General features: G+C 42.8%; 1 protein-coding gene across 1 annotated transcript in view; it reads left to right on the top strand.

Moving 5' to 3' along the window:
* Positions 1-13,499, top strand: part of CYBB (cytochrome b-245 beta chain) — a 36,046-nt gene that overhangs the window by 21,014 nt on the left and 1,533 nt on the right. The window contains exons 7-12 of the mRNA XM_077889718.1: positions 1,231-1,360; positions 3,986-4,078; positions 6,889-7,142; positions 8,097-8,259; positions 9,676-9,822; positions 12,488-12,612. Coding sequence (XP_077745844.1) covers positions 1,231-1,360; positions 3,986-4,078; positions 6,889-7,142; positions 8,097-8,259; positions 9,676-9,822; positions 12,488-12,612 — 912 coding nt within the window. The remainder of the gene's footprint in view (positions 1-1,230; positions 1,361-3,985; positions 4,079-6,888; positions 7,143-8,096; positions 8,260-9,675; positions 9,823-12,487; positions 12,613-13,499) is intronic.

Raw genomic sequence — 13,499 nt, 5'->3', positions numbered from 1 at the left:
AAGAAAGTGAAGCTCAGAAGAAGTTGAATAACTTCCCCAAGACCACCAAACTAGCCAGCGGTGGACCTGGGATTTGAAACCAAGGCTGTCTGACTCAGGCCCAAAACTGTTTTCTCGCAATCATTCTGCTTCTAAGTTACTAGTTTCTCTAAGCCTCGATGTTCTCATATGCTAAATGGGGGTGCCAATACCTACCATTCAGGCTTGTTATGAGAGTCAACTGAGATAATTTGTGTAGAGTAACTTTCCCCAGGCCTGGCACATAATAAATGCTCAATACATGGTAATTCTCTGCCCCAAGACCTAGGGATAGAAAAAAATGGTTAACAGCCTTGAATTAAAACAGTCACAGAATATATCAAGTGGCACAATACATGTTAGGTCCCCCATACAACTATGGCAAAAGGCCTCCTGTGTCTCTTCTTAGTATATATTCTGAAGACCCTGTCATTTATGTTCCTTGAGGTTGGGAACATGACTTACCTGACTCCATGCCTCCCTTCCTCTGTTCCCACTAAACTCACATCATCTTGTGTGTTAGCAGTTGCTTCAATTACAATTTATGGAATTGAAATGAATGGGTTCTGAGCACCTCAAAGGACATACCATTAGTGTTGATACCTCTGAGAATGTCACAATCTCCACAAGGTACCCTTAAATTGATTTTGACCTTTTGATTTTAATTTAGACAATTTTGGAACAACAAATGAAGCACTTGGACTAAACCTCAGAGCTACTGTGTGACAGTATGGACTGTCCCCCACACAGGGGTGCCTATCCGTGGGGTGTACTACTAGCCCATGCTTTGGGGCCAACCTGTGTGCTTCTGGGACTGTCTTCACAGGGGCAGGGTGGGGGCATCTTTTTGTAATTTGCAGAAAGGCACTGTATGGGCCTTGCTCTGTTAGATTTGCAGTTTTCCTGTTTTTTGCTTGCTTGCTTATAAATGAAAATAATCTTGAAGCAGAAGCACAAATGCTTCCTTTGAGAAAACACATATTGATGATCCAAAATCTATATATTCTTGTGCCATCGTACATATGGTTTTTTTTTTCTATTGCTGAAGAAGACATATTTTCTCTCAAATCTACTCAGGGATCAATAAGATATAACTGTTAAATAGAAAGTACAGAATCCATACTAGAATACTTGAGATGTTCTTAGAATCTCAAAAAAATAAGAACTTAATTTCTTTCTACTAAATGGTCTGGACTTACATTTCCTCCCCAGGCGAATTGTACGTGGGCAGACTGCAGCGAGTAGACTGGAACACAATTATAAAGTTTGTGCGGACAATATCTCACAATGGGGAAAAATACCTGACTGTCCAATCCCACAGTTCTCTGGAAACCCTCCTATGGTATGTACAGTTCATGTTTACTATTACAATTTCATTACCAACAATCTTTAACCTGTCTAAGAAATACATACAAATGCCATAGAGATGTCCATTATGAATGCCAGAGAACTACTAGAATGTTAGAAGTATTGACTTTTTTCTTCTCTACTTACTGTCTAGAATTATTTCTTAAAGAGTAAGGATTGCATTGGACTATTATGAACATCCTGATATAAAACATGGAAGGGCATTGTTTTTGAAAGTGCTGTTGAAGTTGAAGAAATTCCATCTCTTCTCTTCCAGATGTGAGGGCCACAATAATAACAGTTAATGATTTCCACAGGGATCCATTCTGAGATAAGTTGGATAGCTCAGATAATCACTTAGAAGGAGCTAAAAGTCTCCTCAGATACCAGGAAGTATGACTTTCTTTTTTTATTTTTAAAGATTTTATTGATAAATTTGACAGAATGAGAGAGCACACAAGCAGTGGGAGGGGCAGGCAGAGGGAGAGGGAGAGACAGACTCCCTGCAGAGTGGGGAGCCCAATGTGGAGCTTGATCCCAGAAGCCTGAGATCACGACCTGAGCCGAAGGCAGATGCTTCACCAACTGAGCCACCCAGGCACCCCCAGAAATAAGACTTTCTATACAGCTTTCAAAGCTGGGAAGGAAATTGATGAAGTGACACATAGGGCTGCCTTTAACCATCAGGAAGCATGTCTATACCATACAAAGGATACTGGACAGCCAGGTTCAGACCAACGCCCATTGGCTTTGCATGTGGAGCAGGAGTGTGGCAAGGATGACCAAGGGGAAACATGCTGGAATATTTACCTTCTGTTGGGTGCTCTGCAAAGTTCCATTTTGTGAATTCTTGGTATCTCCACTCCACTGAGTGAGAAGTGGGCCCTGTGTTCTTCATATCTTTTCCTCCATTGACAAGTAATGTACTTTATTGGTTATCATGCTAACCATTGGTATAAAACTAGGTAAAAATCAACATTTGTATAGGGCTTCTTTTTTTTTAAGATTTTATTTATCCATTCATGAAAGACACACACACACAGAGAGAGAGAGAGAGAGAGAGGCAGAGATATAGGCAGCGAGAGAAGCAGGCTCCACGCAGGAAGCCCGATGTGGGACTTGATCCCAGGACTCCAGGATCATGCCCTGGACCGAAGGCAGGCGCTAAACCGCTGAGCCACCCAAGGATCCCCTGTATAGGGCTTCTGAACAGGATTGTTGTTGTTGTTGTTTTTTAAGCACAGTATAATATAAAGGCAAATGTCCCATCCCATTATCTCCTTTCTTTTTTCTACACTCTTAACATAGGAATTTTCTTTCTCTAAGACACAGTCTGCTGTCCAAGGACTTAACATCTTTAAGGATCCTTGCTCATTAATGAAAGCAACGAGATGTATCAGTGAACTGCTCCCACTACATGCAGACATCTATTGATTAAAAAAAAAAGGGATTAAAAAAGGAACTGCATCGAGGGTCCTCTTATGGGTTAGGGGAAGGCACATTTCCTTGAAGACAGCTGGAATCAGTGTACTACTACCTTAACAGGCATCTACCTCAAAGGAGCTTCTGGGTTTCTGGGATTAGAGGCAATGTCCAAGACCTTGCTCCATTCAATGGAACCCCATTGTGGCCCCCAGGAAGTAGATGCATGATGCCAGCCTGTTTTAAAAATCTGTCCCATGAAGACAAAGGCCAGCAGCAGAATATTTCTGACTTTCAGAGCAGATATCCTTCCACTTTGGCTGGAGGTGGGACATTCAGGTGCTCTCAACTTCCAATAAAATGTTTCTCAAAAAAATGTAATAGAAAGATCATATGTGAGGCTGTAGCAAGCACTCTGTAATTTTATTTTTCTTTCTTGAAATCCATTCTGGAATGCCATATTTTAAATGATTCTGCCTTCTAAAACTGTTTGCTACTTCAGGTATTAAACTAGGAACCTAACTGGGATGGAGTCCCAGGATGGATTTGCTTATCCTAAAGGTTTTCATATAGTTAGAAGTACTACAAGGTGATTCCAGTATTGTGAAACACTGAAGATTCTGATGGGAGGGGAATCTAAAGAAATCTGAAAATCTTTGGGCTTGTCCCTCTTCAGCAGGTGCATTGCATAGCTCCTAGAACTTACCAGGATATTGGAGAAACGGCTAAATTCTTTGGATGAAATTTCTTATCTTGCAAAAGATGAAGCTTTGGCTACAAGGATGAGAGAAAGCAACTGCAATGTTGCATTAAAAAATATGGTGTTGTTGAAATGCTATACTTAAGAGAGATGTTAATTCTGAAACTAATCTTGCTCTGCTGTAGGGTCACTGCAACTTCTATTGCAACACCAGGAGGAAATCTCATTCTTGTGGGCAGTTCCTCTTGGGAAAGTTTTATACTGTAGATAAAGTTTCCCAATGTGGCTAAGGAGAATGTTCATCTGCGTTAGCTCAAAATTTTATTTTAATTTTAGATATTTTTCATGCATTCTGTTGTATTAGAAATTTATGAATCTGATCCTGAGTATTTAAACAAGCCTACAAAGATTGACTTCTAAAATGTTTTGTCCCCATGAATCTTATATCAGCTATTACCCCTTAACACACCGTGTTTTCATGTTTTGCTCTGATTACAGACTTGGAAATGGATAGTGGGTCCCATGTTTCTGTATCTCTGTGAGAGGTTGGTACGGTTTTGGCGATCTCAACAGAAAGTGGTCATCACCAAGGTATGATCTGGTTTGGGAGTTACTAACAGTATCTAACTATATCATGTTTACCCAGGTTCCCTATAGCATTGCTCGGAGCTGGCTTCCTCTTAGTTTCTTAATTAAACATAGGACAGAGAGAAGACCAACAGTTTATTTCAGTGTACTTAGCTTGATAATCAAATGATTGGACTTTTTAGCTGGAGGAAGTACAAATTAACATTTTCTGTTGCAAAATAAAGCTGATTGTTTTGCGTGCACAAATCTGTGTGTATGTGTGCATGCGTGTGTAGAAGGGAGGAGGAACACACAATGATGATGTGAGCAGATAAGAGTGCAAAAGCAAAACACATGATTTCAAAAGGGTACACACTGAGCCTTAAAATACTCAGATGCCAAAAGAACCAGGGAGCCAAGGGCAGGAGTGACTGAGGTTGAGATAATTTTCCAGGCCTCCCTTTACCTCCTTTTCTGTGCTATGTATATAATCATAGAATATCACAGCTGAAGAACCCAAAGTCTCAAGGAGATTAGTAACTAAACTGCATCCAGAATTGAGTCTGCTAACTCCAGGTATATGACAACTTTTTCCCCATGCTTCTGTGCTGCTTCTCATTACTAACTAAATAGCCAACTCAATAGATAGAAACTCCTGGTTGTCATTTCAGGAAACAACAGACAAAACTAGTTTTATCAAATAAATTTTTAAATGTTTTTCAAGATTTTATTTTATTTATTCATGAGAGACATAGAGAGAGAGGCAGAGACTGGAGCAGGCTCTCCGCGAGGAGCCCGATGCCAGACTCGATCCCAGGACTCCAGGATCACGCCCTGACAAAGGCAGATGCTCAACCGCTGAGCCACCCTGGTGCCCCTATCAAATACAACTTAATTCCATTCAATACAGTTCAAAAAGTGTTTACTAAAAGCTACTACGGGCTATTCTTGCACAACACTGAATTCTTCTTGTCCTCCACCCTAGCTTTTCTCTCTTGGCATCTGTGGAAGGCCACAGTAAAGTTAGTCCAGCTGGCACTGGAAATCTTGAAATATAGGAAGCTACAGCAGTTCTCCTTTTTTACTTATACTGTATTATAAGAAAAAGCCCACAGAAGAGCAAGAAGGGCTGCCACAAAATTTCCCTTACTAGGCTAGACTAAGCAGGCAAGTATTTCCTTTAAACATATTTTAAAGGCAACCTTGTTTTCCCGTGGAGCAAAGAGTCATTTTCTACTCATAAAAACAGATACTCATTTTCTTCTCAAAAACAAGTAAGAAACAAGGTGTCATCCCAAAGTATTCCAATGTCCATTCCACTAGTGCATTTTATGGAGTTGAATCCCGATTGCACCTGTGGCAGCAAAATTGCAATGGGGGAAAAATGTTCTCACCACACAAAGTTGCGACACAGTGAACACCATATTCAAAATAATTTTTGTCAATTTTTATTTTCTGTTTTCAAAACGAAGCTTTAGGTCTCTTTATTTTAGTGATGAAAGGACATTGGGTACTGCTTTATCATGTAAGATGGATTGAAATCACAAGTTTGGGAAATGCTTGGCGATGTTTAGCAAAAGGGTTTCCCATCTTATCCCTCTTCACTCACGGAGGGAAAAGCTCAGCACTGTTAGTCAACATTTAGGAAGCTGCTATGTTGTTTCTATTGCTTCTTCTATTCCTTTGATGTGCCTTGGTTGGTTTTCCAGTTGTACATAGAAAGTCCCGTGTATCTCAGGAATCATCCCAGAAACAGTATATTACTTTCTGTATTATAATGACAGCTTTTTATTGTGCTTTCTTTGTAAAAGTTATTTACCACCTCACCAGCTGCTGGACATTTGGACCGTTTTCAGTTTTTGCTGTTGTAAACAAAGATGCCATGCCCTTGCACACATGGAGAATGGGGATGGCCATGGGGTGTGCTTTGGGGGAGACAAAGAGTGTACTTCCAGGGTCGGTGGAAATGTAGACAGGCAGAATCAGGTGGATTCCAAGGCAGATCCAAGGTGTGAGTCAGAACAAAGATAGATCAGTACATGCGGCTTGGCTTGCGGGATGTTGCTAAATAGCCAGCCCAGGGGATCTCCTTCTCTCCAGCTGCCAAGGCTCTCGAGCATCCCCCAGGAGACAGGAAGGCCGGGCAGAGAGCCATCTCTTCTTCCTGTTGCTAGGACCTGCCTTGACTTCTGGGAGAAAAAAAATATCACAATAGGCTGGTGTCTTAGGCTGGACTCCCTGGCAAGACTCTGAGACAAACAATCACAGACAGAAGGTTTCTGGGATGTGTTCTCAGGAGATGAACCTGTGAAAGAAAAGAAAATCAGAAATTGGGGAGGAAATGAATGACTCTGGGCGGTTGCAGCTGCAGCCTCAGCTGATCCTACAAGGAGAGCAGGGGGTTGGGATGACGTCTGGGAGTTGTCTCAAGTTGAGGACAGAGCCAGTCCTTTTTTTTTTAAGGTTTTATTTATTCATGAGAGACACACAGAGAGAGGCAGAGACATAGGCAGAGGGACAAGCAGGCTCCCTGCGTGGGGGAGCCTGGTGCGGGACTGGATCCCAGGACCCTGGGATCATGACTTGAGCCAAAGCAGATGCTCAACCACTGAGCCACCCAGGGGCCAGTCCTTTGTACTCCTGCTCATCGTATGCTGTGGGCTCCAGCCGAGGGAAATTCTGAATGAGGGCCACATCTTTTGGAGGAAAGGCTGCGTTGGCCCTGAAGAATGGATGTGGGTGGGCATGTTCGCTCAAACTTTTGTCTGTGTGGACAGTGAAAAGGGAAGTATTTGGGGAAAGTGTAGTTTCCAGACACATGTTTTATTCCATAGGTGGTCACTCACCCTTTCAAAACCATTGAGCTACAGATGAAGAAGAAAGGATTCAAGATGGAAGTGGGACAGTACATTTTTGTCAAGTGCCCCAAGGTGTCCAGTCTGGAGTGGCACCCTTTCACACTGACCTCTGCCCCGGAGGAAGACTTCTTTAGCATCCATATTCGGATCGTTGGGGACTGGACAGAAGGACTTTTCAATGCTTGTGGCTGTGATAAGCAGGAGTTTCAAGATGCATGGAAACTACCTAAGTAAGTACAAAGCACATATTTATGAAAGTGTATGAGTTCAGGAAAAGAATGTCACTAGGTCCCCTGTCTCACCTCTCACTGCCCTGTCTCCTTGGTCTGACCAAACACACAAGTTCTACAAATTCAGGTAGCTATTTCTGTGTTCCCCATTTTATGTGTGCAGTGTGTTTAGGCATGTACTTATAAATCTTGTGCGGAATATGAAATATTTGAATCCAACATTAATAATGACTATTCCCCAATTCCTTTCAAAATGTAAGGGGCAAGGCCAAAGTATATTAACTTTTCTAACAAACGAAGTTCTAGTATATCAAAGATATTCTTAAAATTTAATTGACATATGTTATTTGAGGGTAAATGCCATATATTATTCACTTTGTCCCGTTCTTCCCACGTGCCTGAGATGGTGCCAGGCACTTAGAAGATGCTAAAGAAAAGCTTGTTGGTTGACTCAGTGAATAGACAAATGAGAAGTGAAGGTGTTAAACTTAGAAGATGTTATGACAGAAAATTCGCACTTCACTTCAGTGTGTAAAGTAAGCAGGAATTTCAAGTGTGGGGTGCCCTGGCAAGAAGTACAGGGTGTGCGTGTGTGTGAGAGTCTGTACGTGTGTATGAGTCTGTATGTGAGTCTGTGTGTCTGTGTGTGTGTGAGTCTGTGTGTGTGTGGGGGGGTTGGGTGTGGGTGTGGGGGCGTAGGTCAAAGGGTGGAGAGATGAAAAAAATACCCCCGAGAGTTACCAAATATTTTCAGTTAGCTAAGACTTCCTCTTCTTACTTCCAACCACAATGTTGACACTGAGTTGGTTACTTGAAAGCTATTTCATAGAAGAAAGTGCCCCACAAGGACACTGTCCCGGGGCGATGTGACACATCACACATCCCCGGGGCGAGCTGTGTCCGACTGTGCAGTGCAAGGCAGCCCTGTAACCACGTCCTCGCGCTTCCCCCCAGGATAGCGGTGGACGGGCCCTTCGGCACGGCCAGCGAAGACGTGTTCAGCTACGAGGTGGTGATGTTAGTGGGAGCAGGGATCGGGGTCACGCCCTTTGCATCCATTCTCAAGTCGGTCTGGTACAAATATTGCAATAACGCCACTAACCTGAGGCTCAAAAAGGTAAGGCCTTCAGGGTTTCTGAGGGCGCGGGCAGTCCCCCCCCCAAACCCCCACCCCCGGGGGAGGCCGCTGAGAGCCTTGGGGCGGAGCTGGCCGAGACCCAAGGAAGTGAAGACAAGTTCCGGCTGGGTCCAGAGAGACCCACACCTCCTAAAAGGGCTGTTCACACGTCGGATGTGCTCGTGCGTCAGCAGGCCTACTGTTGCAAGTAACACGCTGCACTTGCAAGGCGTTCGTAGAAACTGGGAAGAAAGGAAGTTGGGGTAGAAAGTATTCACAACCCCAACGCAGCAGCTGCCCTCTTTGTGGCTCCTCTGCCGATGTTTTCCTACGTGTTTACATACTCTTGGGGAGTTGTAAATATTGAGTAGGAATACTTCCGTGTCCTGCTTTAGGAAAACAGTGTTTTCCAGTGTTGGCACAGGCTTTGTCATGATCTTTTTTTTTTTTTTAATGATTCTTGTATGTTCCTTTGAGGGGATATAGAACAATTGTTCTATCGTCCTGTGTTAGATACTGAGATTGAGTCCATTTACGTCCCCCAATCCTTTTTTTTTTTTTTTCCGCAAGGGGAGGGCAGGAGACATGTCCTTTCATGAAACTTACTTTCTTATGGGTATTTCCTCACAATAAATTCCCAGGCCGGGCAGCCCAGGTGGCCCAGTGGTTTAGCACCGCCTTTGGCTCAGGGCCTGATCCTGGAGACCAGGAATCGAGTCCCACGTTGGGCTCCCTGCTCTGCCTGTGTCTCTGCCTCTCTCTCTCTCTCTCTCTCTCTCTCTCTCATGAATAAATACATAAAATCATTAAAAAAATAAATAAATTCCCAGGGTAATTTTTTGGTCACATGTAAATTTGGTTTCATTGCCCGATAAAGGACATCTTGAATAAAACATGAGTCATTCTAATAACTTTGGAGATAGCCTCTAATTGGGACATGGAGCATAAGTTGACTTTTTAATTCTCCCCTTTCTCTCTTTACTATATGGAGGAGGTTTGGGAAGAAGGGCGTTTTTTCCCTTAGAACCCAGGAATGTCTGGCATTAGCAGGCAGTGGAGTAGTCCTGTGGCAGCCACTGCCAGCCTAGGTGGCATTGGTCTTTCTGACAGGAGGTACAAAGGAAGCCAGGGAGGTGAGGTGGGCAAGAGCAGGCCCAGGAGGAAGGTGGTGAGCTACTGTTTTCCTAAGCCATGTATTTCTGAGACTTAGCTATTTATTTACTGCCCCACAGGGTGAAGGCCAGTGCAGGCTCTTGTGAGCTAGCTTGTGAAATGTCCAGAGCTTTCTGAAAACCTCTGTTTCTAGGCATCCTGAGCTGCAGGAAAAAGTTGGGGGAGGGGAGGTTAGAAATACATATGTCATTCTGATGAGGCCTATTTAAGTATAATCTGCCTCATGATCTGTTGCTCTTGCAGATATACTTCTACTGGTTGTGCCGGGACACGCACGCCTTTGAGTGGTTTGCGGACTTGCTGCAGCTGCTAGAGACCCAGATGCAGGAAAGGAACAACGCTGGCTTCCTCAGCTATAACATCTATCTCACCGGCTGGGATGAGTCTCAGGTGAGGGAGAGATCCCGGCTCTCGGATCCTTCCTACAATGCCCGGGGCTGATTGCTTCCCTTTGGTTATTGCCGTGTTTTGTGTACTGTGTTTTCATTTCATTTTGTTTTGTTTTTTGTTTTTACCAAGAAGAGTTAATGGATTTGGTGATCCGGCCTATTCACTCTCACTCAATATCCCCACATGTTCAGACTCTTGAGACTAGATTCAAAGTTGGTATCTGTGGAACAGATTAGCGCTAAGGAGCCCACAAGGATATAAGAGCCATGCCTTTGACCTTGTGAGAATCACGTTCCTACCAGGGGTCTTGAACCAGCTGGACAAGATGATCCATAGGGTAATGGGAAGAAAATATTAGCTGTCTTTCTCCTCTCTTTATGTCTCTCTCTCTCTCTCTCTGTCTTTCTCTTTATATCTATACACACACACATATTCCATTAATTTTATGTTTATATGCATTTCACAATATACATAATGCATTTAGTAAGTAGTAATAATAATTGTGCATAGTTATTAAGCATGTATAATGTGCTAGGTATTTTTATTAGTGTTTATATAGATTGGCTAACTTGATCCTTAAAATAGCCCTATGAAGTAGAAACTCTTATTATCCACACTTTACAGATGAGGAAACCAGAGCCCAGAACAGGTTAGGTCATTTGTCCAAGGGCACCCAACTAGTAAGAGGCAGAGGCAGAATGTTCCAGAGCCTGCACTCTTAGGAACTCCCACTAGTTTATGATTATTATTTTAAATTAAGCAAAACATATTTAATGAAGATGAAATATATTTGTGTGCATATGTGTATATGTATATAGCATATGTGTATGTATATGTGTGTGTGTGTAATATAACATATAACGCATAATCCATAACATGTTTTATCTATCTATCCAGGGACATTTAACAATGAAAACAATTTATAAGACAGCCCCTCCCAACAAAGAATTATCTGGCCTCAAGTGACAAAAGTGCTGAGATTAGGAAACTCTGAAACAAGTTACTGATTCCTAGGGGGTAAAATCTTCCTAAATAAGCAAACATTAATAATTTGGCCTGGAAGCAGCATAAGCAGCATAAGCTCCCCCTGCATGAGGAGCCAAGGCAAGAGTCTCCTCCTATCCCTGGCCAGTGTCTCAGCTGGCCATAGCCACACATCCTGGGCATGTTTCACATGCACCTCGTACTTGTGAAAACGGACTCCTCATTTGGGTTTCGGTGTATTGTTTATCATAGATTCTCCAAGTCTTAGAAGAGTCTTGTTACAAATGTAGATCCAGGAACACATGACCCATAAACTTTGCTGCTCCAGAAAAAGGGATTTCAAGATGCCATTTCTGCAATTTAAAAACAAAACAACAACAAATATTTGATAAATGGTAAAATCGATAAAAATGAAACCCAGAGAAAAAATGTGATGAGCACTGGGTGTTGTACACAATTGATAAATTGTTGAACATTAAAAAAATCTATAAATACAAATTACTTTGCAGTTTTATGATTTAAAAAGCCAGGCACAATTTTTTAAATGGGAAATTTATTTGCATCAAAAAATAACTATTTTCGGGCAGCCCGGGTGGCTTGGTGGTTTGGCCAGGGCCTGATCCTGGAGACCCGGGATCGAGTCCCACGTCGGGCTCCCTGTGTGGAGCCTGCTTCTCCCTCTGCCTGTGTCTCTGCCTCTCTCTCTGTGTCTCTCATGTATAAATAAATAAAATCTTTTTTAAAAAAATAACTATTTTGCTCTACGAAACTGGTCCCTACAGGATTATTAAACCAGAGTGGTCATCCTTCCTTACCTCCTCCATCCCCATCATCTATCCCCTGTCCAGTGAATTTAAAATCTGATTCAAGTTTTAAATAAATTTAAGTAACCACTTTTTAAAAAAGATTTTGTTTTTATTTATTTATGAGAGACCCAGAGAGAGAGGCAGAGACATAGGCAGAGGGAGAAGGCTCCTTGTGGGAAGCCTGATGTAGGACTCGATCCCAGGACTCCAGGATCACAATCCGAGCCAAAGGCAGATGCTCAACCACTGAGCCACCCAGGTGCCCCTAATTAACCACTTTTATGAAAAATATCTGTTGGTCGAGCTGAGGCCTGGTAGAATGGTAGCAGAAAACAACACGTGACTATGTACACACACACACAGACTAGCTTTAGACTTGATTTGTTGTGTCATTATGTTGCCAAAATATGAATGCATTTTAATCTGTAGTTACTTTAGTTCTTAGTGATTCTCCTAAAGGAGTGGGAGTAAGTATATTAGGGGGAAGAGAGAAAGTCACATGCAGAACAGAGAGAAAAACAGTGAAACAGTATTTAAATCCTACCCACACCTTCAAAGCCTGATGTCAGGTGCTGCCAGGCTGCGATCTTCCCATCCTCCCATGCCAACTCTCTTAGCTTTCACTGAGATATTTGTGCCTCTCCCATGGCACTCATGATACCCTATTTTACAAATAGGATGATTCATGTTCTTACTTCCAGGTTGGCCCTTCTAGATTATAAATTCCCTGAAGACACCCGGTTTATTCATCTTGATGTACCTTCTAGCCTTCAGATATATATGGTTAGCGAGAGCTTGGCCTGTGAGATACGTCAATCTATCTGTGCTTTGGTACAGTGTGTCTCTGTTTTGTGACTTCATGTCCTTTCCCACAGGCCAATCACTTTGCCGTGCACCATGACGAGGAGAAAGACGTGATCACGGGCCTGAAACAAAAGACCCTATATGGACGGCCCAACTGGGATAATGAATTCAAGACGATTGCAAGTCAACACCCAAAGTAAGGAGTAAGGACACCAAAGCAAGGTGTCCTTGAGGCTTGTGCTCCGCCGGAAGCACTGGCTCCCAAACACAGCTAGATTTGTATATTCTGAAAACTAACATACACCCAGATGACTATATTGACAACCCATAAAAGGTTTTAGTTATGCAGGACTTTATGAGGGAGTCTTTAAATCACACCAAAATTACCTGGAGTTATTATCAACAAAGATGCTTGGGGGCCTCCCCCACCTCTGACTTTCTGCACCCTGCTCCCCCCAAGTAGGGCCATAACCCACTTCTTTTCCTTCAGCTCCTAAATCTCTTTTAATTCAATATGATTTCTATCTTTATTATTAGGGAGATACCGTCCCTACGTTCAGTGTTTAGGTTTTGGGTCTAGAATCATAAGTTGTCGGACATCCTAAGGTCCTTTTTACCCATTCTGAAACTTTGAGGGGCTTCTCTACCTTGCTACAACACTTGATAAACTCAAGAAATCACCACAAATAGACCTTCAGGCCTTTGCTTTCTATGCATTAATGAGCATATGAATCACTTGGGGATCTTTTCACAATGCAGATGCTGATTTAGTAGGTCTAGGGTGGGGCCTTAGAATCTACACTTCTTTTTTTAAGATTTTATTTATTTATTTGAGAGAGGGAATGAGCGAGCTGTTGAGCCTGAGCAGGGGGAGAGGCAGAGAGAGAAGCGGACTCCCCGCTGAGCAGGGAGCCCCATGCAGGGCTCCAGCCTAGGACCCCGGGATTATGACCTGAGCCGAGGGCAGATGCTTAATCAACTGAGCCACCAGGGTGCCCCGAGAATCTATGTTTTTAAAAAGTTGACTAGGAGGCTACTGGTCTGGAACCACACCCTGAGGAACTAGGCTTTAGCATCTAAAAC

The sequence above is a fragment of the Canis aureus genome, chromosome X (genome assembly GCF_053574225.1).
Source record: "Canis aureus isolate CA01 chromosome X, VMU_Caureus_v.1.0, whole genome shotgun sequence".
NCBI lineage: Eukaryota > Metazoa > Chordata > Mammalia > Carnivora > Canidae > Canis > Canis aureus.
The sequence above is the reverse complement of the archived record's forward strand: the minus strand, read 5'-3'. Positions and strand labels throughout refer to the sequence as shown.